Below are 26,843 nucleotides of genomic sequence, written 5' to 3'. Positions count from 1 at the left end.
CAAACTATGGTGAACTCAGTGCGTTTGGGCGTTTCCCCACCCATCACGTCTTACGAACTATTATCAAGGGAAAAAATGTATAAACAAAACAAAATTCGTCACGCTTTTGTGGAGTAACCTCAATTCGACCTCATCTCAATTTGTATCTAATAGTTGTATACATCCTTCGAAATGCATATGTTTATAAATGCATACTCAACATACATACGTATGTATATTAATGCTTAAATACTTGGAAATATAACTGTATAGTGCGATTTGTAAACTAATTGAACAATTCTTATACATATAAGGAAATGTCATTTAGTATTTGTTAAAAAAAAATGCTATTATTAAATTCGTCCACTTCATAAAGCATCCTCTTATACTATTCGAATTTAATTTAGCAAATGAAAATAAAAAATGAAATCTCATTTCATTAGTATTTTTAGCCTTAAAAATCAACTAAATATTTTCTTTCGAAACTTCATGAATTTTAAATTTTTCATTAACCTAATTTTTAGATTTCTCTCTGAAGTCCAGTGAATTAAAAAACTACTTATACCATTATTCAATTATATTTTGTATGTGGTATTTAATTATATTGTTCGTAAATTGTAAATCGATCAACTATGTCTTTAACTTCATATTTATTCAATGAAAATCGTCTATAACGACATTAAGAAAGTTTTATTATTAAATAATTTTTTAAGTCGGTAATTTATGCAATTGTGGAATTCACAATATGTCGGTCTTACCAACCGATTACTCGTGTTTATCGATATTTACTTATAAATAGTTTTAGCTGTAGCTTAAAACTTGAAATCTTTGAATATGTTAAATACTAACTGTTCAAAAATATCAAAAATTTTGCCGTGAAATCAGTTTAACAATTAGCAGTTCTTCTTCTCCTTCGCCTTTGCCTCAACTATTTGGGATCGACTGGCTTAACATTAAGTACATCATTATTTAATGCAATTTATATAAGGCTCATAATATTAGATATACTTTTCGCAATTAATGTATTATGTATCCATATAATCTATTTTCATGTAATTGAACTCGTTAATTCGGTGTAAAAAATGAGTGTTTAAATATAAACGTAGGTACAAGAATTGTCAAAAAACTATCGGATTAAAAGATGTTTGTCTAAGTAACCTAGTGTACAAATTATGTAAATGAAATCTTTTGATTAATACACGGAATTGGATTGCTAAAACGATAAATAATCCGAAGCGCAAAGAATAAAAATATACCAAGGAAAAAAAACCGTTCTTCCTTTTCCAGTTTTTGATTAATATGTGTATATATATATATATATATATATATTATACATGTGTCACTCCATCTTCTCTCAGCCTGGGAAAATTTGTTATTATTTATGCAGTTTTATTTATTGTTCGAAAATCCGAATACACGTTTAATACGTATACATCCGCTTTTCTGTACGTCTCGCTGCGCACTCGGTCATAATATATCATTTTGTCATACCGAACATTCGGATAAAGCGACCGAATCATTACGAGAGCGTATAGCTGATTTATATGTTGTACATATCCAAAATTTACGCTGACCAATGACCACCACATTGGTGTCGTTATATTTGCGGTCATACAATGTGAAGCCACTGAACGCACACAAAACGTAGTCATGTTTTGTACATTGTGTGTTTTATTTTATTCTAGGATATGTGCTCATCACGCGCAGCAAAACGACCTAAATTATAATCTGTTAGCGTTTATGCTACACGACTGCCGGCGTGTTGAAGTGTACGCGCTTGTACACAAAGTTCCGTGTGCGTTTTTGTTTTTGTTTTATTATTTATTCCGTGTACTCGATTACGATTTTCGACCTAGACTTTACCGGATTCACGATTTCCTCGTAGTCGCATTCCATCGGGTTGTTCAATTCTGATCGGTTGGTCTCGTATTTATAGATTTTATGAGATATTCACTTTTAACGTTATAATCTATTATTCGAGTTAAAATCTCGGTTTGGCTCTTTGAATTTCAATTGATTTTCACTCTGATATAAAAAATAGTCACAATTAAAAAAATTAAATACTCTGTCGTGAGGACGGAAAACAGCCGTTTTCTTTTTATGCTTCAGGTTTTATTTATTTTTTTTTTAATTCACAATACATTAGTACATTAAGTTATTTTTCCGCAAAATATAATATTTAACGCAACTCACTTTTTTCGTTTGTCATAAAAGCAAACAAGACCACCGAATAGGGACGCAACTTTTTTAGAGCTTCGAAAATATACCGTTCAAACAACACGGGAGAGTTTTTTTTATTTAACTACAAAAATCGGTCATTGTCAATAGCAACGGTTCACTGACGTTCCAAATCCATTCTAGGGTAAAAATTGTTGACATTTTACTCTGAAATAACTCTGTTCAAGTTACAGTTTTAAAATGTTTTACGTATAAATGTACTAAATCAAACGTTTTAAACATATTGTTATTTTTATTAAATATTATCTTCCACTTAATTTTTATCAAACAAAATTATGTGAATTATTATTGGCCGCAACTTATCGTTTAACCTATAAACAGTTTTAATTCAACAAATTTTATAAAATATATTATTAATCTTCAATATGACATTTTAACATTTCGTTATGCTTTTTTTGAATAGCTATCAAACTGTAACAATACAGAAATGTATGCACGGCAAAGTTGTACCATACTTTCTTGTAATTGATGAAATTCGTTGCATGAATAAAGTATCCAAAGCATAGTCAGGGCTGGGCAATATCTTAGATAATAGTATTTAAGATACGTATCTGAGATACATTTATATCTTGTATCGGGATACATTATTTTAATGTATCTGGTATCATATCATGAATTTAAATACTTGTTTAACTTGTATCTAGTATCTTTTTATGATTAAAGACACAATCTATTGTTATATATTAATAATTATTAATAATTTAGATTAAAGTTTTTCACGTCGAAGACATTCACTTGATAAATGAGCAAATTTAGTAATCAGTAAGTTACATAAATCTAGTTTATCGGCAGAATATTTTCTTAATTGTATCGTGCTAAACATTTATTTTAGACTGTGTGATTGTGCGATGATCGGTTCATATTTTCTGTCTACGCGGTATTTGTGCAGTGTCGTCCGATTTTAAGTATCTTTTGCTAAAAACATGGATAATTTTGTAATTGTTAACATTCCAAAATTCTTTGATGAAACATTATAATGTAATTTTAATATTAAAATTTTATTATTGTATATTATACAGTATTAAATTTTGATGAAATAATAAATGTGAATTAAAAATCGAAATTATTTATTATTAATAATTATTAATATTTATTATTAATTATATTATTTATTAATTGAAATTAGTCTCTTTAAAAGGTAACCAGAAATTTATTTTAAAACATGGGATATACCTAACATATAAAAAACTTTTACTATAATACTACATATCATTTTTTTTTTAATTTAAACATTTAATAGTTAATAAATAAATATTAATAAATGTATAAAATAGCTTGTATCTTATGTATATCTCAGCTACCTGTATCTTGTGTCTAGTATCTTTAAAAATATCGAAGTATCTTGCCTTGTATTTAGATACTTTTTTTTAGGTATTTTGCACAGCCCTGAGCATAGTTAATTTAAAATAAATTATAAAAATATTCTATCAAAGCAAGTAGTATCGTCAACATTTGATAAAAATCTATAATTCCGTAAATTACTTAAATTTTTAAAATAATATACAAAAATTGAATATGAAATGTAAATATAGCCATAGGAATTAAAATACTTAGATAGACTAATTAAAAAATTTAACAGATTGCAGTTAATTTTATGTTTATATATATATATATAATTAAAATTTGGTAGGAAAATATATTTGAGCTGCTAATTAACTATAATTAATTTCGTATTTAATATATATATATTTTCATTGAACCATGATTATAATAGTTGAATAATTTCATGAATAATGATTGAACGGTTTTAATTTACAAACTTGTATTATTAAAATAAAAATTACTGTTCAGTTATTTTAATTTTTTTATTTCGTATACTTACTTAAATCGTGAAAATAAATGTGTACAATTGTATTATAATATTTATGTGAAAAAAATTATTTCGCAGTTTATTCTTATTTATTTCTTTATAGTACTTTTACTGTCGATGTTCTTTTGAATATTTTAGTATTAACAATAATTAGCATTATTTATCTGTAGATCATCAAAAAAGTATATTAGAATAAAAAAGTAGTTATTGGTATTATCTAAATACAGGTGAAAAGTTATGAAATTTAGAAAAATAAACGTTCTAATTTTAATATTTAACTGTCGATAAATGTATAATTTCCTTCGACTTTCGGGTGGACTATTCTACCTGATATTTTAATAAATTATGATGTTATCAGCTCGACAAAGATAAATAATTTGTAGGATTTTCTTAAGAAGAAAAGCGATGGAAAGAATGTAATATGTTATGCGTTTGCTGCTCGCGCGTCAAAATACAGTCGGAGTAAATCACGTCTTCGGCGGAGATAAATGAAACGAGGATTTAAAAATAATTCAGAAATATAAACACATGCACGCGAATACTTGTGCACATAATTTCGTTTCAATATTACGCTATTCGCGCGTGTATATCCGCATCCTTACGTGCACGAAGAAAGCAAAACAGAAAATGCGAGGGTCAATGACGAAGAAGGCTCGTCGGTTATATCGAATAATAATATTCGTTTTTAATTTTGTTAGTGCACTTCTCGTTTTGTCGGACAAACACCCACCATCGCGCGCACGAAACGATAATAGTTTATCGGAATAATTCGCGTCGGCGGCGGCTGCAGTAGCGGTGGTAAAACATAACATACAAAACGGCTAGAAAATTGTATCGGAAAAGTCAATAGTGCGCGGCAGCGTAAACCCGTGGCGGCGTCGTCGTCGGTCGTGGCACAGTTTTGCGTTCAGGGAGGTCAGAAGCTCGTGAAATTTCTCTCTCTCTCTCTCTCTCTCTCTCTCTCTCTCTCTCTCTCCCTGTCATTCTCACCCTGCCATACTACCTCCTGGGTTTCACGCATCTTTCCACGTACAGCTCGCACACGCCTTCAAAATTACTACTCGACGGAGTGTTATGGGCGCGCGACCATCATCATCGTAAACGTCTGACGGGGCCGTGGCCTCCGGGAATCGTCCCCGCAGGAATTTAATTATAACCACACCATATACGTGTGTGTGGGTGTGTATATTGGGGCTTATGTGCGTGCGTGCGTGTGTGTGTGTGTGTCGCGTACAAAGAAGTCATAACTCGATTGCGGATGAACTTTTTTTCTCCTTGTTTTCCTACATTTCATTTTTTTTCCACGAATATACGCGTACATACTTTGTCTTTCTGCTCATCTACACTCTCGTGTCGTCGTCGTCGTAGTTATTCAGTTTTAAGTGCTACGAGAGAGCAAAGTAAAATAAAAAAATAAACCGTTTCAAAAATATAGTGTAATTCGGTTGTTTTCTTCTTTTTTTCTTCTTCCCATTGTATCTAATCATATAATAAATATGTCTACTCGCGATAATAAAAATCACCTTTATTATTTATACTGACTTAAGTATGGTAATATGTATGTGCGTATATATATATCATATTCTGGCCAACGCTTTTTTAATCTGATAAAAGTGTACGTATGCATTCACCCATTTTATTGCTTCATAGGTAGTTACAATATAGTTACGATGTAGTTCAACGTGCATAGATGTACAATAAAAGTGACTGAGTTTGGCGCGTGTATGAATATGCATCGTACGGCGTTATTTTAAAAATCGATTCATTGGAAAACAAAATGTTCGTATTTGGTTGTGAAGTGTATAATGTGTGTGCGTGTGTACAATCGGTGCTGTACTCCAGCATTTTCTGTTTGCTGTGTAAGAGATGGAACATAACAAAAAAATAAAAGGAAAAAACACTATCCTGTATTCCCTTAACTTATGGCTTTTAGAGCCCTCCTGACGCAAAGCCATCGATAGCAGTTCGTATCTAGTGAGCTGAGTAAGACAAAAGGTTTAAAATGAAACCATGGAAATGTTGGGATTTGATAAATGATCTGCATGGCGATTTTACAAATGGTACTGTTCTGAGTTTTGTGGTTTTGTGTCCAATGTGTGTGTGTGTGCGTGTACCCTGTAGTCGTATATAAAACAGATTATGCAGTTGAGAAATACTATGAAGAGACTGCAGCAACCACGTAATAATGTGTTTTCCATTGCGTCTATATGATGCGTTTACTGAATATTGAACAACGCGCATTGTACGTAAGTTTTATTTGTTGTCTGTTCGTTTCTCATGTACATCTTGTTGAGTAATTTTTTACCGGGCGATTTCATTTATTTTTGTTTTAATTATCCGTCGTTTCCGCGGTCGAATATTACACTTAAACGTCTCAAGTGGTGTTTATACCTATACAAATATAATAAAATACAAACATTACCACAAGTGTACAAAATATTCTCTCCGAATATTATTTTACTTTTAATTGTATTTTACAATTATATATATTTGCCTGGCTGAAAACAGGGCATTAATAATAATTTATTTCAGATATAAATCAAAAAATGTTTTATTTTAAATCCTTATCCTACCACAAGTCCTTGGAACTTGTCTTTAATTAGTGTCCTTTTGTTTTTAAATTAAAATTACATACCTATTTAAACCAGATGACTTAAGTTCAATTGTATACTTTATGAATGTAATGTATAGATCGTAATTAAAATATGTTTCATCAAACAACAGTAATAACTGCGAAATGTTAATTTACACTTATTTAGCGTTATTTGACCGACAATTATGTATTTAAATAAAATTAATAAACGGTATTCTGATCTGAATTAAAGTAAAATAATTTCTTTGTTGAGTGTTAAAATTTACTTATATTCTGTATCAGTTTTCTCAAAAAATACATTTATAAATATGAATAATAATTTTGCGATGAACATTACAAAATATATATTAAGAGCGTCTTTATGTGAACTTTTGAACAGATACTTTCCATTCGAACAACCACTAAAACGAACAATGTTTGAATATTTCTTCTGTTAATAAGTTTGTATTCATACAATGAAATGCTTTATAAATATTCACTCGTGGTAGAAATGATAGTGTTTCAGAGTTCTATAACTCTTGAACAATAAATAATTAAATTTTATGAACAATAAAAATACGTATATAATATTGAAATCTCTATTCATCTTTATTCTGAGTACCCATAAATAAAAATGTTTTTTATAAATGTAAACATACAAACCGTGTCAAACATAAAAGTTTTAACTACAATTTCTAGTCGTTGTAGTTGATTATAAGGATCAAAATATATTACAGTCATTGGATTTTCACCACCCCAAAGATAACAAAAATTTTTCCAATGGAAATTGTTTTATTAAAACTCCGTTAAACAGAAACCACCGTTGTACAGGAGTATTCGTAAAAGTAGGCTACAGGAAAAGTAATAAATAAGGTCGTTTTTTCGCATAGACGTATTGATAAATAAATAATACATCGATATGAACCACTGGTACATACATCAGAAGAAAAATAAAATAATCTCGCACTGGTTCCTTTCGTGTAATGTCCATATGCGTCATACACGATAAGAGTGAAATGAATTATTACACATTTGTCTATGTAAATATCGAGTTATTAGTTTGTCGTGTTATAGTAGTGTATTAAGCTCTCGGATTTGTCGGATTTTTGTTTTACGTATATTCAGTAGATGAATTTGTACGATTTTTAAAAATTACCTCTCACACTCTCTTGCTTTAGTTCTAAAAGCCGATATTTCGTCAACTATACATGTTCGACGTTTTATCCGATTTCCCGCACGCACGCGCGCGAGCACATGTATAACCAGAAAAGATTTATCTCTGATCTATTTAGAACGTAGTGCCTCCCGCATTCTCTCCTCAATGACGGTCTACTAAAACAAATTAAAGGGCGTCTCCTTTTCGGCGCAAGATTAACGGCTCTCGATTTACGCTCAGTGCTTAGTCCTCAGTGCCGGTGACGGCAATTCGTAGCCAAAATCCTTACCGTCGCCGTCTCTCGTTTATCGGATTTCCTTTTTATACGCGCAGTAAATTTATCAACGTTTTTCTATTCTTATAGTTGTCTATTATATGCGCGCGGACGGCATTTCTTTGCGTCTTGTCCTATAACTCGCCCTCTTTCTCCTGTCAACCCTTAAAAAACCATTATGAATGCATGTAATTGTATTTACGTGCGTATCACGTGGACATTTCTAAACCGACATAGTGGTAACTACAACGCTTTTATTTTCGTTAATCTACGATAACGTACAGCACGCACAATTCCAAGAAATGTTATATATTTTTTCACTCCTCAAAAGAACAATATTGGTTTGTCGAATTTAATATTTCCCTTTTACATTTATCCAGACAAAAGTGCACGTGTGTGTTTTTCTCTGTCTCGGAAATAACCCATTTCGCATTTCGCCTTTTCTTTAGTTCAAGTGTGTCTGTGTTGTTATATATATATGTGTGTGTGTATGTATGTTTTATCAACACTTTCTACGTGTATTGTGTGCGACAAGGTTCTACGAAGAAATAATAATATTATCAGTTTCTATTGACGACGCACGCCGACCCCTCCTATATTTCTTTATACCGAATTTTGTCAGTCAGGAATCGCCGAACAATTTCCGCAGCCCTTCCCTTCAGACGTGCTACGAATAAAAAAAATATCCTACCCGACACAAAAATACACTCTTGAGTCTTGACCCCTCAAACAATTGTTTATTTTTGATACTCGTTGAATGATTTGAGGTATGCGATGTCCGTTAATATTGTTTTTTATAATATACATATGTTATATACATCGTGTGTATACACCTTTATCTATTGTAGCCGACTGTTGTAGTTGTATGTACGTATAGAGTTACGCGAATAAATGTATATTTTACGCCAGTGGTTCCCAAATAGTACTCTGGTTCCTTAAAGGCTCCATTCTTTTTACCATAGAAAATGTAATAACGTAACAATTATTGATCGTTATTTAAAATAATGAGCGTATATATTTTTACAAGACACCGTCAACTCAATTATAATTCATCGATAGGTACTTATAGAAACAATATTAAAATCCCGATAAAAAAATATAATTTTTTAATTTTAAATAATACGTATTTCCATTCCAGTTATTTCCCAACCCGATATACTATATATAAATATAATATTAAGTATACACTATCTCGTTTTGAGTTTTCTCCTACATGCATATTATGTGTAAAATGCGTCATACTACACAGATAAATAAAACTTAATACTAAATATTTTTTGGGGTTCCGCGAGAAAATACTGCTTAAAAAAATGGCAGAAAAATTTTGGGAATCACTGTTTTATGCGATGGATCTCGGAGGGTGGTCGATTTTTACTGGGGGAAAAAATTATTCTCTTTCGAAAACAAATGTTAACACATCCCCTCTCCTCCACATCACGGTAACAACACGTAACAACAGTTTTATTAATAATATTAAACGCGTGCGGTGTTCACATATACATACAACTCCAGGGCGAATCATTTATTCAAAATTGATGTTTTCGGTATGCTAACGTGTTGCATACGTGATGGAAAATATTACATGTACTATTATTATTATCTTCATTTGTTAAATATTTTTTTTTCTTCGAATACTCAATTTGTTTAACGTTTGAATTGTATTTTAGTTCAATTTACTATACTCATATTTGTATTATTTGATTACATATAGCGTTATTATTTATACAACGAAGTTGTACATCTTACGTTGTGTAAAATATATTTATTTTAAAAATTATCATTGGTTTACGAAGTACATATTAATATATTTCACTCGTTTACATTTTCGATGAAGTTATTAGAAACACATTTATTTTAAAATGCGACTGGCATATTTATTTATTTATTTCGCTTGCTGTATAAATATTTTGTGTACTTGCACATATTACATTTACCAACGGTGTATCATGTTTTTATTTTCATATCTGCATAAATGTTTCATGGATACGTTCTAATTCGTTTTGTCTTAAAAATATATTGCATATTTACATATTTTTAATAACTATATTACTCATGACCATAGGCGTAAACTGGAGGATGACAGAGGCAACAGTTCCTTCTAAAAATGTAACGAAGTAGTATCTCCCTTGATATTTTGTAAATTAATTAGAAAAATATTATAGAAAAAGCATTTTAGATATGTAAGAATTATTTTATCAAGAATAATATAATTTTTTGTACTATTAACTACTAAAAAAAATTAATAATAAATTAATCAAAATGTATTTGTTCATTGGCATTTGTCATCACAAAACACCAAGATGCAGATTAATGTAGGTATATCTAGTCCTTAAGTATACGTTTCATCAACATAAAATAAAGTTTGTGCACCTCAATAAAAATTACGAAAGTTACTACGCTCATGCATACGACACCGTACATTTTTGAGTAATATATCTGTTGTATTTTAGTCGCATTTCTGTTATACAATTATATATATTGTTATATGACCTTATCGTTAGGTACATCATGTAGAGTGGTTCTTATAGGTCTCACCGAATAATCCAATTAGGAACGGATCTATATAATCAAATAAGTTTAAGTGCGGTTAACCGACTAATTGGTGGGCACATCCGTTATTGTGCACTTCAATATTACGATAATATTGGAATACAACGGTATTCATAAATATATAACTCTATGTCTATGTACTCTGTTTGGTTTTAATAATAAACTTATTAACGATTTTCGTTTCGAAATGTTAGAAATAATTGTTGACAGCCTCTATTGAAATCCGTAGTTTGTAAAGTCCGTTGATGGTTTTTTTTTTTTTTTTTTTAATGAATCGATTAATTCTACAAAATGTCATTACGATACGACGTTTCGCGTAAACGGCAGATCAAGTCAACACATCTAACGTGACGTTTTCTTAATTTTAGTCGTTAAATAAATTATAAGAAAAAGAAAGAGACTAGCTATAGTAGCTGACATTTGATTAAAATTGATGTCGGTCGAACATGTAGCAAGAATTGCTGTCTTCTGAGCTTAGAGAAAGAAAGATAGTGGTCGACATAAAAATATTTGCCGACCCATCACATTATATGAGTTTTTTTTTTGTGTTTTTATACCGATTTTTCTAATCGTAGATTGATTATTTTCTTGGCTTCACTCGCAATGTAAATATCTACTGGAAAATATATTTTTCAATACAAATTGCAAAATTGTATGAAAATATGTATCTTTTTTATAAGCGGTTTTCTATATTTATATATATATATATATATACACACACCGTGTCTTATTTGAAGAGGTTCCTGGATCATGACCCCTTCTCCTCAGAAGAAAAAAGTTTCAAAAGTCATAAATGATTTGCTATGAAGGAAAAAAAAGAAAAGAGAACATTAATTTATATTATGTGGTTGTAAATAACTTCATTTGTATTTATAATTATAGAATAATATAATTATTAATTTATACCTACCTTATATGTATTTTTTATAATATTATAAAATCACTTATTTTTTTAGAAATATGCTAACCACCAGCCCCCACACATACACACATACACACAACATTTGAAAATATGCCACTATATATACTATTAAAACTTTAATTTCAAAATTTTTATAATAAAATATAAAAAAATTGATTATATTATAAAAGATTGAAGGAAGGTAAACGACGATAATATATTTTCATTATGCCATCGTTCATAATTACGCTACCATAACAATGAACATCTATCTAGTTTCTCACTAGTTCTTATTAACCGACTTATTCACACATCATTTTTTTTTTTTTTTTTTTAAAGATTTCTCATGATGTATTTTAATTATATATTCAACTTATCTTCCACAGAGTATAACATTCGCTGTTTTATCATTTCACTATTTCAACGGTGCTATTAATCATATTGTTCGAACTAATTTTCAATTTCTATTTTTTCGGTATATTGTACGTTTTTATTTTTAAACATTACGCTTACGATATTGATATGTGATTTATTTAATTAGTAAACTTGATGATATTTCAATTATACTTTCTAAAAATATCCAATTCTATTTAATACTATAACTTCAATTTTTTATTGAGAACAATATGATGTTTTTTGTTTAAAAACAAAGATAATTACCGCTATTTGTTTAAAAAAAAAAAAAATCTATATATTCATATTCATATCTTACATTTATTTGAGCCGTATAACTTTTATTTTATTGTTGTGTCTTGTATGTATGTACTGTACATATTCAGAAGATTTTTGAACAAAATTATTAAAATGGGAAATCGTAAACATTTTATTTAGGTTAGACATTTGCTTTCACTGGGACACAAACAAATATAAATACAATAATATTTATTGTTGCGTGCCAACCGTTTGATCGTTAATTTCATTTACTAGTAATCTACGCTTGGATGTAGGTATAGTAAAGAAATAATTAATACTCTTTAAGATTAGTTGGTTTATTAAACTGTTAAAATTATCCTAAGTACACTTTATTTAAGTTAGTTGTAAATATTCTAAGTCCAAATATTTAAACTGCAGAAAATATTCTAAGTCCAGACTATGACATACACTATCGTGAAGGTGCTCAGTGCCGCATAGCCAAAACTCGTCTGATATGCCCTTGTTTTCGGGTTCCTTTTATATCTGATATATGCAAATGTGTGTGTATGTATATGAAAATGATAATAAAAATATGATATTTCCTTATTGATTCTGAGTGTGTGTATATAATGTGATTATGTGTATAGTTTAATGTATTTCACAGATGTGATTATTTGAATAATGTTTCCTCGTTAGATCACATTCGTGTGAAATGTGGATGTGGTTAACAATCAATAATCATTTATTTATTTCTTTGCTTTAACTTTGCGTGGTGTATGACATTTGATAGATGTGGTTTAATATTTATAAGAGTTCATTTATTATATGTATCATATGTATTATATACACTTGGATACCCATATTCAATGCAGGCTGATTGTGGTATTATTGTTATCTTAGTACGTGGGGTACGATATTATCAGTAAATGTAAATATTTTGACAATCGTGTGCTCGTATCGCTTGAAAGTGATGAGTACTTTCTAAGGAAAAATTTACCTTCCGTAGTTACTTCAAAACTTTAGTTATTAATGAATCTTTCATAAATACGCATGCGAATATATTGATCGACTCCACCATATACAGGTAAAGATTGCAAAACTTGCCAAAGTTTGACAACTCATAGGTTTTCTGAAATATAAACATAATATATTCAGATAACATGTCACCCCCATAACTATGCATATATAATACACCCGTCGGGTCTATCGATGAAATATACTTCACCTATATGTTATATATATATATGCCTTTATAATATATTTACATGTTTTAACGTTGCGCAAAATTCATAAACAAAATCGCTTTCAAAATTAAATTCTCAGACTCCATAAAAAAAATAACAATAAACTTTTAAAATCGTGTAATTTTTTTGTTTTTTACACGCGATGTAGCTATCGGGAATACTAAACATGCTATGTTTTTGCTACGTTCAAACTAAAATATTATTACCATATGATATATCATGACCACATAATAGTATATACTCGTACTATAAATCTATATACACAATGCACGTATAACTAAAATCACTATTTTATCAGCTTTCGATAAAATTACGGCTTCATATGTTACGTTATTATAATACGCAGAGTGATTAATGGCCAATCCCAATCTAATCATTTCTAAATGCTTACACGTGATGGCTACAATAACCACACAATGGCTTACGCGATCGTTTTATTTAATGTAATATGTATCACATTTCCCTCACAATAGACAATCCTATCATAAACAAAAACGATTCATAAACCTTTTAAAAACTCAATACACGATCTGATCGTCATAGCCGGTGATCCGCAAATATATTTAAAATATTTTTAGTGTTTATTTTTTGAATATAATAAGTCGAAGGCCGTAATTTTGTCACACGCCCACCTGAATGTGCGTACGGCTGCCGCACCGACAGTCAAAAGTACTCTAACAATCCAATTCCGCGTTTTTTTTTCTTTTATCATTATTATTATTGTTGTTTTTATGTGCAAGGCGAAATAATGCATACGCACTCGTATCTAACATTGAAAGTCTGGGGATAATATGTACATTGAATAATTTATGATCGGTTCATGCAAAAAGCCTTAAGTAGGTCTTTCGTTCGTTATAAATTCGCCAATACGCGTAAAAAGGTTAAGAGTTATACTCGCATGTATATTATGTGTATGTATATTTTCTAAATGTAACATAAATTATTGACGACGTCGAGAGAGGGTGAAGAGTCGAGGTAAAAAAAAAAAAGAAGAAAAACGTTGGGTAAAGCACAAATTTCTTCTCCGGGGTCAGAACGATAAACGAATTTACGACGACGGCGCGCAAAGGCCATCTTTTTAGCGAGTCCGATAAAACGCTTCGGGTACCTATAGCGGAAAAAAAATATAAGAAATATGCATATACCACCGATGCAGGTACGTAAATAATGAATGCGTGTCTCCGTACACGTCTAACGGCGACGTACGTTCGCCTGCACGTGTGTCGCACGAGTACAGTTAATCGATTTTATTTGGTTTTCCGAATTTATTTTCTTTGTCTCGCACTTAAGCGCGTGTCTCCAACACAAATATCAAATCAATCGAAATAAATAATATAAAACCGTCGCCAAACCGTTAGCGATTAATTGATCTCGTTGTCTCCCATTATATATTTGCCGATATGGATAATTTGTTATTATTGATACTGACGCAGTCCATGTGATAATATATATATTGTATAACATATAGTCGGGAGGGTTGAAAAATAATTTTAAAAATAAACAATTTAACGGCGTGTCCGCAGCGAACCGTAAAAACCGTATGGTTACGCTCATTAGTCGCTCGGGGAAATATTTCTGCGGCGCACAGCCCTTGGGACTGTACACCAAATATCTTTGTGTATTATTTATACGCGACGACTTCGTTTGTACGCGCAACAGTCGCTGTACAACACATACGTGTAAGTATATATTAAGACGTACACCACTACCGCGGTGTATAAATGCAACCGCGCGCGCGTCTTTTTCAATTAGGTTTGTTTTAAGCCGGGTGGTCCGCACCAAATGCGCAATACGTTTTTGCAACGTTCGCTACCACGTTCGGCGCGTTTGGTGTGCACCTAGTCCGCGCACGAACGAACGTGTTCGTGCACGTTGCGCGTTTGTTCGAGTTGATATGGAAAATGCGCAATGTTCGGCGCGTTTTGCTTGTCTGGTTTGAACGAGAAATTGTCAGTGTTGTATTGTTGCTGTTACGGCGAATACGTAATTGTGTATCATTTTAATAATGATTGTAACGAAATATAATTGAAATAGTTAATAAATAAAAAGAAAGTTTATTAATTAATCGTGAGATGCAATTCGGAAAATAATGGGATCAAGACAGAGTTATCCAACTAATCGAGTCCTATCGTGAAAATCAGTTTTACCGAACCCAAAAGACAAATCGCACTTCAACAAAATAAAAAAATAAAATGATGCATGGGTTAAATTAGCAGATTTAATTCGTTTCTTACGTAGGCTATGTATAACAATAAACACAGCACTAGTAATTTGATCGGACATTGTACTAGTGAAAGATAAACTATAAAGATTTTAAAACGAAACAATAGCGGACAACTTGTACTCTCTGAACAGCATATTCACTGAATACATTGACAACAATTGGAAAACATATGATCGTGTTAGAACATAAATTTCTACGCGCAGTATGGACGCCTGTCCTCGCGATAATGTTGCAGTTATGTTACAGCAACGTTGCGCGCGTGGAGGTGCGTTTGGTGTGGACCCGGATTTGTATGTATTTGTATGTGTGCGTGTATATTGTTTTTTTTTTTCGACAATTCACGATTTCTGTTTTTTCTCGGATGCATCGAGATAAATTCTCCACGTATAAGCTCTGACGTAATACAAACGAAAAATGACGATACTTGGAAGATCGACGTCAATTTTAAGTTTATGATAAGTTTAGGATATAGCTTAAATTTCAACTTCCACTACGACGATGTGAGCCATAGAACCGAAAATTCGACAATCCCTTTTATAATACTTCTGCGTTTATCACCTAAATTTTTTATAATTGTGTCGTTATTGTATAAAAAAAAAAAAAACAATTAAGGCGTAGGTACTTTAATTCGCATTCCACATTTCTCACTACGAGGTGCACTCACGAGAAATGTACATCATTACTTCATATAAATCAACTGTAATTCTACGACGTGTACAATGCATTATCCGTGTATGTACACGTACCAACCCCCTCTTATGCTCCAAATGAATACTTCAGGTGAATTTTAATTGAAATGTCTTTCTCAATTTATGGATCAACCCTTTTGATCCGTAACGTTATTGTCGAACGGAATTTAAATTGTGTTTCAGACGTGTTTCATAGTGCTTTGCAACAATGTCCCATCATCATGCGACCAAGTGACCATCATCTTTCTATTTTTGTACCAGAGTATATACCAATATTATGGCTCATTGTTTTCAGTGATTTTTTACACGCGCACATGCTCATGCATCTATACATTTACATTCTTATTCGTGAAAAACAAGAAGTTAATCAAAATCTATAACGTTATTTATGCGTTGACAGAAAACTATATTACGAGTCGGCCGTAATATATTTATGTACGTGAAGCCCAAAGCACTTGATAATGTGTTGTTACTTTTAACTTTTGGGTCTAATTTCTACTGTTTGGTGACTGCCATTAAGAGGGTCTGGTAATAAGAACTGTTTGACCTACATAAACTCTTCTCGTAACGCTACCATCTACAAAACCATTTTAAACCCGTCCACTTACTTGATGCTTCTTAAATGAAATTCGAATAGTATTGGTAATGTGTTCATATGTGCGTTAGTAGTGTCGTTATACAGTTTTTTTTTCGACCATTGTCGAAATATTCATTGTATTATATTAAAGGTAATTCTTTCAAATCGATATAAATAATCATGGTTAAAACTTATGCACAAACATGTATTATCGTGTTTATACTTCGAAAAGTGAATATTACATAACTGTCTTTTTGCTAATTTGATAAATTAGTACGTTGTTAAAGGTGTTTCACGGAAGAATGAGTTTTACATTTTAATAATAATTTCACGAAAAATGTATAAATCTGTAAATTAATAAAATAATTAATTAAATCTGTAGTTTAGTAACACCCTTAGTTGACATTCGAGAGTGATGCTATTAGTTTGCCTCTGTTCGTTATATTTTTTCGAATATGCTCCATAATTACAAATTTAGTGATTTTCAATTGATATTTACGTATATTTGAATACTTGACTAGTTTATATGTGTTACTTTTAATGTACATTCATTTTTATATTTTTATATGGCTTTAAAGGCTTATTTGAATTTTTTTTTTAATATATTATGATTTCGTTCGCTTGTTTCTCGAAATTTTTTTTTTTTTTTATGTTTCCTTTCGATCGTTTTAATATGCAATATAAAGGCAGCCTTTGATGTATATTTAGCACGTTATCAAAAGACAACGAAACAATCTATATACACATCATTCCCCTCCATTCACTGAATCTTCGAGTCCAAGCATTTTTGTGTGCTCAGCGGCCATTTTATAGCATGCCAACCCTGTAATGGCATCGTTAGTGTCTGAACTTTCACAAGCAACGTACCAGCAATTATGCAAATGGGAATGCTGGTACTTAGTAAAGTTTAGGTTGATGTATTATCTTGGATGACAGATTAAAGATATAACATCCTTGGTGATATTATTTTTATTATTTTATAAAATAAAGTGTGTACGTTTAATATTTGGTCTTCGCCATCTTAAGCAACAAAAATAATGAAAAATTTATTGAATTAATCATGTAAAATAAAAAATGATAAACCATTTTCTCATATTATTTTTTTGTGGTACTTCATTTTATAAGAAATTGTATACGAATTGAAATGCAATCAATTTATCTATTTAACTACCTTTTTTTTTAAATGAAAAAAAGTGTTTTGTTAATTATCACATTTTCTTTACTTACAAGTATATCCTTGATTTTTTTTTTTTTTTTTTTTGAACATTTACGACTATGATTTTAGTAACCACATTGAACGTGTTCGTTCGAACACGCTTATAGTTTTAACATTTTTTCCCGAGTTTATACGCCTGGTTGTGGCGTGATCGTTTAATATTCTCCCGTTTAATAATATCTTCTCTTCTCCGTTGGAAGATTAATGTATTTTTCTTTTAATTATTTCTCGCTATACGTCTTTGTAATAACGTAACGTACCGCCGCCCGTGCATTGTTCGGTAAAATTAATGTAACCGAATTTCATAACGGCAGCGAATCGGATTTATGACGGGTCGTTGCAAGTGTAAACACCTGAACCTGATCACTCATCATAAAAAATAAAACAAAAAAAACAGTTTGATCTAAGTACCAGGAAAAGTTTTTAAAAAGAAGAAAACGCTTAATTTAGCTATATTTAATATTCTGTCAACGCTGTGTTGTGTACGAGGAGGTTGCGCGAGAATACGGCATGACCGCGACGGGTCTTTGCATAATAGCTTTTTATAATCGGTTCGAACACAGCTCAGCAAAGTTCTATAAAAAAGTATTTCTCTCGCTACAACAATACAACAGGAAATACCTTCTTTGGAATTACTATTTAGTGTATATACAAGTACCGCACTGACCATTATGTGGACCATTTCGAATAGAATGATTCGACGTTTTCACCGTAGCAACATCCTATCGTTGATTTTATAATATTATTTCATCAACGGTCCTACTAAACTAATATTTTTATTGGAAAAACTGTGATGCGAAATCGCCAGCACCATTTATGTATACTGTATATATATTGTACATTATACTTTCATTCGCATATTTTAAGCCATGTCATTAAAAAAATATATATATATATATAATTATTTAAACCTAATTTGCCCCTTTTTGTCCTTAGTTAGTCGATTCGCTGACGTTAATTTATGATTTTTATTGCGAATAAATTATTAAATGAACGTAACCACCATATAATAAAATGATAATTCACGATTTTGACACCGTCTCTGCGGTTGCTAACGATTCTCTGGAAAAAGTTTTCACGACTTGTTTACCGAACTGTGCCGTGGTCTTTTTTTATTACAACTATTTTTAAAAAGCAACGGAAATAAGTTCACTGAAATCCTCCGTGACGTCTTCAAACGTTTTACCGCAAAAGGATTATTCAGAGGATTTGGCGGAAAACTTTTTTACGAGCATCAAAGAGACCCTTGATTGTTATTTCCGAAAAACGATGAACTGTATGATACTATTTTATTCTTTTTTTGTCGTTTTTAAAAATGAATAAATAATTAAACAGCAGTGAGGGGGAGAACCAAAACTATTTAAAATAATACTGCTGAGCTTGAAAACAAACGTGCGCAAAACCACTAAACCCATCTTTCGTTGGAGTTGTTGTATACATGATACAAATGTTTGTTCGCTTACGTATGATTTCTCGGTGAAAAATAATCGAAAGCTCCCGTCGATGCTGTACTTACGTATTTCTTACCCGTGCGTGACACTAACGTTTCGGTCGAATAGCTTCAATGTATTACATTGGCGTAGTAAGAGTTTTTAGTTGAATAGGGATAGCTAATAAGACTGCTATAAGCACTATTTGTGAGTTGTGTAACGCCCTTGGACTTAAAAAACAGTGATCTTGCCAATCCTCGTATAATATATATTGCATAAAGATTTATTATTATCAATACGACAATCGTTGCGATCAAAAAACGATCCTGAATGGGGCGTGCCGAAGAATGTCGGTATTTCGTCTGTTAAGAACGTTGTTTTCCTACATTCCTGCACGTATTTTTCTCGGTGCCTTCCGGGAAATCCGAAAAATGATTTCACTCGACAAGACTTTTTTCGAATCTCATAAGGCTGAACTATCTCTACACGTAACCCCGGAAAATTGTTCGAATCAAAGTCGTATTGCACATGGGGGATCGCTTCCGTCGGAACGGCAACAATTTTCGACCGTATAACGACCGCGCAAAACCGCCCCGCCGCCGTGCGTTTTACGGCACCCGTGTAAATATTATTTTAATTTAAACTATCAATTTTATTTTATTTTTTTATTTCTGCGAAAACCCGCTTATGCTTGGGAATACTCTGCTGTGTATATGTTAAACCCCCAGTCGGTTAAAAAAAAAAACAATTAAATTATAGGACCTGTATCCGTACGGCTGGTTATTTCCCCACTCGACTAGCCCGTCCGCCGTCGTCGTTACTAGCGGCGCAGGTACCCTCGTCGGCGTGTAACGGTGCGCGCGCCGTACGCGTACGGAAAAACGGTCGGTCGGCGGCGACACGTGCTCCATCATCATCATCGGTGATGAAGGCGCCGGGCGGGTGGGAGCGTGTACGCACGCACGTGCGTGTGTCATTGACCTCTGCGCGTCTCGCCGCCGGCCGGGAGGGGTGCGTGCGCGTGCGCGCCCGCGTGAGTGGGTCATATGCAACCGCCTTTGACGGGTTCTCGCGCACGGCGGCGGTGGCGGAAGAGACGTTGCCGCCGCGGCCGCTTTTTCTGCTCGTCCATCGCCGCCCCCTCGCGCGCGCGCGCGCTCGCGTCTACCGCGGTGGCGGCAACGGCCTGCAGAGCGCGCGACTTCCGTCGCGTGAATTTGCTCCGGGAGAAAAAAAAAAAACACCGAACCTGTACACACACACACACATATATATATATATATATATATACATTAAGTCTTGTATACGTGTGTAGCGGACGGTCGGCCGTTTTTTTTTCCCCCTCTACCACGACGTGTCATCGTCGTTATCCGTGTGCGAGCGTTCCGATCCATATATATATATATATATATATATATGTGTGTGTGTGCTTTTATTTTATTCCTCATTTGGTTTTAGGTTTTTATTTTTTCTGCATTTTTATCACCTAACAGTGTACATCGTATAGTATTTTTATTGCCCCCGTGCACATCGGTTCGATCCTCGTCGAACGGAAATCGCGGTCAAAAGTCTTTCCGTATACATCACAAGTCGCGTACACCGTGCACGAAGTACACGCGCTCGGCGGTCGTTCCAATTTCACCCGAACACCAACGTATGGCAGCTGCGAACGTCATCGTCACCGGCTGCGACATAATAACGCCACGACCGTTCGTATACAATGTTCGGCGACCCAGAGGTTGCGATCGTAACGTTCGACGTGCGTATGTGCGCCCCGGAAAACGTGTGAAAATAAATTTTACGTTCCGATACGCTGCGACACGCGCGTAACGATCATAATGTACATTATGCCCGGCGAAAGTACTTAATATTTTATCGAGCGCGCACGAACGTTTTACGCGCAACTGTCGCAATGATGGAACACCATATCATCGCCGCCGGTTACTACGCACACCCGTACTCACCCCTCGTGCTGTACGTACACGTACGCCTAGAGCCTCAGCGGTTCTCAAACCTTTTTATTTTTTTTTTTGTTCGCGACGAGCCCTCGATGTGATAGAAACCGTGGCGTTCACGGAACAGCCCTAGAAACCGGGGAGGCCGATTTAAAACCATAGCTCGTAGAAAATGAGATTAGAATTGAAGATGAAAATCCGTTTACGTGTTTTTAACGCGTTTAACTAATAATAACGTATCGATGTATATGATTCCGGTCAACTCCGTGTAACACGGTTTGAGAACCGCTGCACTGAATTATGTTGCGCGTGCAATATGTGAATTCGATTAAAACGCCTCGTAAAAATATCGAGTTATAAAAGTATATTACTCCGAAGAGTAAAATGATGGGAGGGGGGAAATCCCAGTTAACATACTGCACGTTGAAAAATAGATATATAAATTTTTTTTTGTTTTTAGTATGTACGTTTACGATTTCCGAGTAAGTACATCTGAACATCTCGTTTGATTTATTCGCGACAACGGCGTGGCCACGAAATCGACTTTTATAAACATTATTAACGCATTCGTAGCAATGAACATGATAATATTATGCCAGTTATATAATTCGTAAAGTAACCAATTAGCTGAAAGCTAACTGTAGGTACGAAGCGAATCCTCCAAAATTAATATTGTCACGAACTCGTACCCCTGTATGCCGTTTGAAAATTTCAGCCTCTGTAATGTAACATGGTTTTCCTCGAAATCGATATTGTAATTAATTCATATACACAATGCGTTATTTGTTTATAAGCCATATATGCTATCATAATTATACATATATTTTCAAATATTATTTCCTAAAGCATGACGCGTGCTGCTGAAGCCTTAACACGAATGAAAGAAACATATATGTTTTAATATCGTTATACTCTCGAAATCTCACTCGTGAACCGTATTTCAATTGTTGGTACAAAACTTGTTATCTGCTGGTGTGCACCCCGTACCGTTCCTGACAGAAACGTTATTTAACTAGATATAATAACGACGTGATAAAAATAAGTTATTTTTTCGCCAAAGTAACTGTACGGGTGATCGCGTTTATTATGTGCGACACCTGAAAACACACAAGTCGTATTCACCGCCAAGACCAATAAAGATTACTCTGAACGCATATTTATAGTGCGTAGAACGTTATCGTCGTGCGTTGGAAAGTATATAATTTTTATTACGGGTACCCGTGATATGTACGTACATACAAAATTGTCAATAGGGTCCACTACGTTTTCCTGATCTCGTCATTTGCGCACATATGTCCTGGCGTCGAATAAACTTCATTACCCCCGAAATCCTGCGCTATAGCCAGGATACGGTGGTTTTATCTCTTCGTACATATACGCACACGTATTATGGATCCTCCTCTACCGTGCACGTTTGATCGGGCAAAACATTTCAACTTTTTGTGATACACATACGCCGCCATCCACCGTTCCGTGTAAGTCACGTATATCTTAACCATATCAGTTATTATATCGGTTGCATACGCCCGCGCTCGCGCGCAATATGTAAACAAATTATGATGAACGTTTTAAGGGAGAATAAGCATGGCTTAACGTTCAGATGTACGTATTAATTAAACCGTTCGTCAAACGTGACATAATTATATCCTGGTACGACGAAACTACAGTTGGGTCTTAGTAGTGTAGAAGACTTTTTTCAAATATATATATATATATATAGTTGATACAAAATTAAAATATTTATAAGAGAGAATACTCGTTTTCCCCGCGGTTCATTGCGTGTCGTGGGGACGGCGGACGGTACGAATATCTGTACCAAATTCGTTTTAAAAAAGAGTATAATTTTTTCTCGATAATGCTTTCCCCATTACTACTGCGCCGCTGACTTGGCATATTGTTGTACAATTTTTTTCTCCCGAATACAAACAATCATTTGTACAAAGATATTTTCTTTTGCTCCATTCATGTGCCGTCGATAATAATAGTATAGCACAAAAAATTACAGATTCCGCCTCCTCTAATGAAATAATAAAATGTATTGCAAAATATAATATTTTTTTTTCTCCGAATTATCGGAACGTAAAACAATCTCTAATGTACATTGTGTACTCGTCTGTGTGTGCTTACACGTTATTGTTGTTGATTTTTTGATTTTTTCATTCTGAATTATAACGTTTTTTTTCCGCTCTAGGAAAAGGGAATATAAAGGTCGGAAACACAATATTACGCAGAAGCGCTGCTTATAATTGTCTTGTAGTATATTTCTGTTTATATTGTTATCGACTTGCTATATTATTTATTGCTTTACGTTGTGCCGTAAATTCTCCTCAGATTTTTCTTTTCTTTCGGCAGACGTTGAAACAACGCACCTAGCACGTATGTATTGCGTTCGGTATTATAATTTATAAGTATATATACTTACAAAATAGCGCAAAGAATCGCGTATAGTAGTAGTGTAATACCAGTAGCACGCGGTTTGTAATATTGAACGCGCATCGGAATTGGATACTTCTAAGTTCGAGAGTGCTCTCTTGAACAGGATTTTGAAATGAAAATTATTTCCAAGCATTATGTAATATCCGTCTGGATCATTGTTTACATATATTGTATAACAAGGAGTTTGCGTATGTTTCGTGTACACCTGTGTTGTTTCGGTCGGATCGTTGCGAAAATAAAAACCGCTCTAACACGCATGCATACAGTTAATGACCCGGTTCGCACGTTATCATTGTAACGTGTAAATCGTTAACGTACAAAGTATAATGCACTGCAGAAGCGCTGCTTTTCATATTTTACGTATATTTACTTATGTTATCGTTTCGAAATGAAATTTGTTTTATTATCAATCGTTGCATAATGCGTGGCTTCAAATTATATGGTTCGGGTTATAGAATAGAAGAAAAATTCCCTAACGAGCTCGAATTATACATTTTAGTTGTTTTTCAACGCATGCACTACGTGTGTCGTGTAATTATTATTATAATTGTCGCGCGTAGGAGTATACCCGTAGATGACCACGTCGGTCGATTCAAATATAATATATGTACGTATAAAATATAACGACGTAACGCGATACGTGAATAATATAATATTATACATATTATAATAGTGGAATACACTTTTAGAGACGTACGTACATGCATTATTAGATTTCAAAATCGATTCGTGTAGAATAGCTTACGATTTAAAATTCAAATACAAATACGATCATCTTTATGCGCTCTTACGTATGGAGACAGCAAAGTGTAGGTAGTATATAGGTAGAGGGAAAGCGAGAGACGTTGACGAAAGAGAATTTAAAGTTATCGTCGGAACGGCTTAACACTTTAAAGGGTAAAAATAGCTCTTGGGATACTTGTACAGGGAAAACAGGGAGCAGTGAAAGGTCGTTTCAAGGATTCACGTATTTCGAAAAAATGTGGTACTACAAGATCGTACAGTTAGTAGTAGTAGTTCGGCCGAGCTTTGTACATGTACGCGCATAAAGTAATAATGACGACTAATAACACGAGATAACCGGACGTTTTGTTGTCGGCAGATGCCGGCGGTCAAGTCGACCATTAATATGCATGAAACGGATTCCAGACCCGGTTACCCTCTTACTCCTTTCGTCCAACCCACCCTCGGGGGGAGGAAAAGTATACAGTCTGGACAAAAAATATTCAAGCAAATCACGTACATCGCTTTATAATATACATGTATAAAGTATGCACAATAATAAATGATAAAACCTTCGCGAATTAAAATCAAAGTCTCAAAGAGCCGACCGCTGTATATTATACTCGTAGAATAACGCTTTGCTGTGTATTATGCGATTACATATAAATGATCACAAGTCGTAGCTGTTAGTACACGTGAAGTTCGAATCGGTAAACGCGATGCACGTACAGTCATGTTTTGCAATACAGTACGCGACGTAAAACTAATTTTATTCGATGGCTGATAACGAATATTTATTATGCAGTAGTTATACGAAAATGTACGCAGCTTCATTTTTTCTTTCCGTTTGACAATTTTATCGCACGCGCAGAACACTAACGCCACCCCGTTTAGTTTTTTATAATCATTAACAGAATTGGTTTGCATATATATATATATATTGCAGTACATTGTTACAATAATATTTTTTTCGTTCTGTGTACACATCATATTTCACGCAAAGACCGACCGCTCTTACCCTGACCGACCACGAGGAATATATTATCGTCAGAGAACGGCGCCAAACCGCATTGTTGTGTCAATATGTATTATACAAATATATAAATATATGTATAGGCATTTCCATAGTCGTCGTATATACCCGTCCCCGTAGTCCTCGAGACGACCTGTCGAAATCCACATCCACGTAATATATTCATTTATGCCCCGCGCGCGTACGCAGTGTTTACTTATTCCGCGTGTATATAAATGTATGTATGTATATGTGTATAAGTTATTAGGTACACCCCGAAAGGAAAGAAAAACGCTTGATCCTCCATCATAGTTATCAAATAACGACTTTGGTGTCATTAATATTTTCAATTCGAACGTCCTCCCCGAGAACACGCTCACAAGACATTTTCGGAAGAAAAATAATAATAAATAAGACAGCCCACTCATATAGTAATGCGTATATATTTATCTGTATAATATACACTCGTGTGTATGAGATTTCGTTTACGTTTGGTCAAGTTTTACTGTACATTGTACATGCAGAATATATATATATATATATATATATTTCGTTTCCATTTCCGTCGAATTTATTGGATCATATTGTTGTTATTGTCGTTTCTCCTGTGCAGATTCTTTATTCGCCGCGGTGCAGCCGTGTGCGAAAATAATATCACCGTGTTGCAATATAGTTCTCACGGTGATTTGTGTAATAAACCGTTTATCCGACGAACGGAATGCTTTTAACGAAACGTCCGTTTGTGCGTGAGCACAACCGACTGTTATTTAACGATTAATATTGTTAATATTTTTTCCTCAGGTAAATCGCCCTTCTTTCAATCTCTGGAAGATCAAACGGGATTGTTGGATGACTCTAGTTCCAATTTGATTGATACATCTGTGCAAGCTCTGACGTCCCCATCTCGATCGTCACCCCACAGCCAAGGATCGGAAAGCAGCGAAAGGTTTTCTAGAAAAGTGTTCGTCGGCGGTTTGCCGCCAGATATTGACGAAGGTTCGGTTTTAATCATTTTCAGTTACTATTCTTCCAGCGACAGAAATCATCAATTGACACTGACGTGCATTTTTCTCTTTCAGATGAAATCACAGCTAGTTTCCGTAGATTCGGTCAATTGGTGGTTGACTGGCCTCATAAAGCTGAAAGCAAGTCTTATTTCCCACCTAAAGGATATGCTTTTCTTTTATTTCAGGTACTTTTCACCGATATTAAATGCGGTTATTA

At 33.5% G+C, this 26,843-nt stretch overlaps 1 protein-coding gene across 2 annotated transcripts in view; it reads left to right on the top strand.

Annotated features, from left to right (window-relative positions):
* The window catches only part of LOC112689170 (cytoplasmic polyadenylation element-binding protein 2), a 148,247-nt gene that overhangs the window by 115,009 nt on the left and 6,395 nt on the right, over positions 1-26,843 (top strand). For both annotated transcript variants that reach the window (XM_025562743.1, XM_025562735.1), the window contains 2 exons: positions 26,421-26,615; positions 26,699-26,811. In XM_025562743.1, coding sequence (XP_025418528.1) covers positions 26,421-26,615; positions 26,699-26,811 — 308 coding nt within the window. The remainder of the gene's footprint in view (positions 1-26,420; positions 26,616-26,698; positions 26,812-26,843) is intronic.

Source organism: Sipha flava, unplaced genomic scaffold (assembly GCF_003268045.1).
Source record: "Sipha flava isolate LNK unplaced genomic scaffold, YSA_version1 111_pilon_pilon, whole genome shotgun sequence".
Taxonomy (NCBI): Eukaryota; Metazoa; Arthropoda; class Insecta; order Hemiptera; family Aphididae; genus Sipha; species Sipha flava.
The sequence above is the reverse complement of the archived record's forward strand: the minus strand, read 5'-3'. Positions and strand labels throughout refer to the sequence as shown.